Source organism: Perkinsus marinus, assembly GCF_000006405.1.
Source record: "Perkinsus marinus ATCC 50983 genomic scaffold scf_1104296958216, whole genome shotgun sequence".
Lineage (NCBI taxonomy): Eukaryota > Perkinsozoa > Perkinsida > Perkinsidae > Perkinsus > Perkinsus marinus.
In genome coordinates, this window is record NW_003206856.1 from 1 (window position 1) to 923 (window position 923).

Here is a 923-nt window from a genome sequence, read left to right on the forward strand (position 1 = left end):
AGCAGCGATGCTTGTCACTGGTATAGTTTTGTGTTCCAATTGATGAACCTTACCTGATTTGGTACAATAATACTACAGATAGTTTCCTATTTTTAGAATGTCGAGTTTATTACTTTCTCCATACCATCCTTCTCTCAACCTAGTTCCTTCTCCATATAATACCCCTATATAAATGGGAGCAGTAGTGTCTCGCATGTCCGGCTTATTGGAAGAACATCCAAAGCTCAAGGTGGCCAAGAACAGGCTGTCCAAAGTACCTCTCCTCCCCCTCCATTGCCTCCTATCTCCTCATTCAGTTGACTTCTAACGGTCGATGGTTGGGTGGCCACATCGTGTGGACGGCAGTAGTATCAGCGATAGTGCTTGCGGTTCCGGTATTTTTCGAGTGAGCTCATACCGTAAATAGGTTATAGCATCAACTTGTTTGGTATGGCTAGGTATGAACGTGAATGCCAGTTCTTCGACCAGATGAACCAACTCCAACAGGCACAAATGAATGTGAGTTAGTCACTGGTTTATAGTATCAGGAATGCGGTGAGTGGAGATTACTGATGTTCTGGTCCATGCTAGGCGGTCAGCGCTGGGTCGACGAGCGCATGAGGGAGGATCTCGGTAGGGATGAAAATGATGATGATGATAATTCTGGCGATATGCCGAACTAGTTTTACTGCCAGTATGGTTTCAGTTGCAGTCTCATTATTGGTGTTATTATAAGTAATAGGAAAGTAGGTTCAGAGAGCTACGACTGGTCTGGTCTTATTCTGTCTTTACTGACTTGATTCCCCTCTTTTTTTAATGTCACGTAGCAGGGCCTTTAACACCAACACTTCGTCATCGTCATCCTCCTCAGCTGCTGCTGCGGGCTTCCGCCACTTCCGAGCAGGGGAGCCAATAGATGAGGGAGAGGCGGCCCGTAATATAAG

The 923-nt window shown here is 45.8% G+C and overlaps 1 protein-coding gene across 1 annotated transcript; it reads left to right on the top strand.

Annotated features, from left to right (window-relative positions):
* The first annotated feature begins 139 nt into the window (after positions 1-139).
* On the top strand, positions 140-689 carry Pmar_PMAR001543 (conserved hypothetical protein). Its single transcript, XM_002774631.1, has 4 exons — positions 140-253; positions 297-385; positions 438-498; positions 571-689. The coding sequence occupies exons 1-4, from the start codon at positions 173-175 to the stop codon at positions 598-600; spliced, it is 261 nt and encodes an 86-aa protein (XP_002774677.1). The 5' UTR covers positions 140-172; the 3' UTR covers positions 601-689.
* The last annotated feature ends 234 nt before the right edge of the window (positions 690-923 follow it).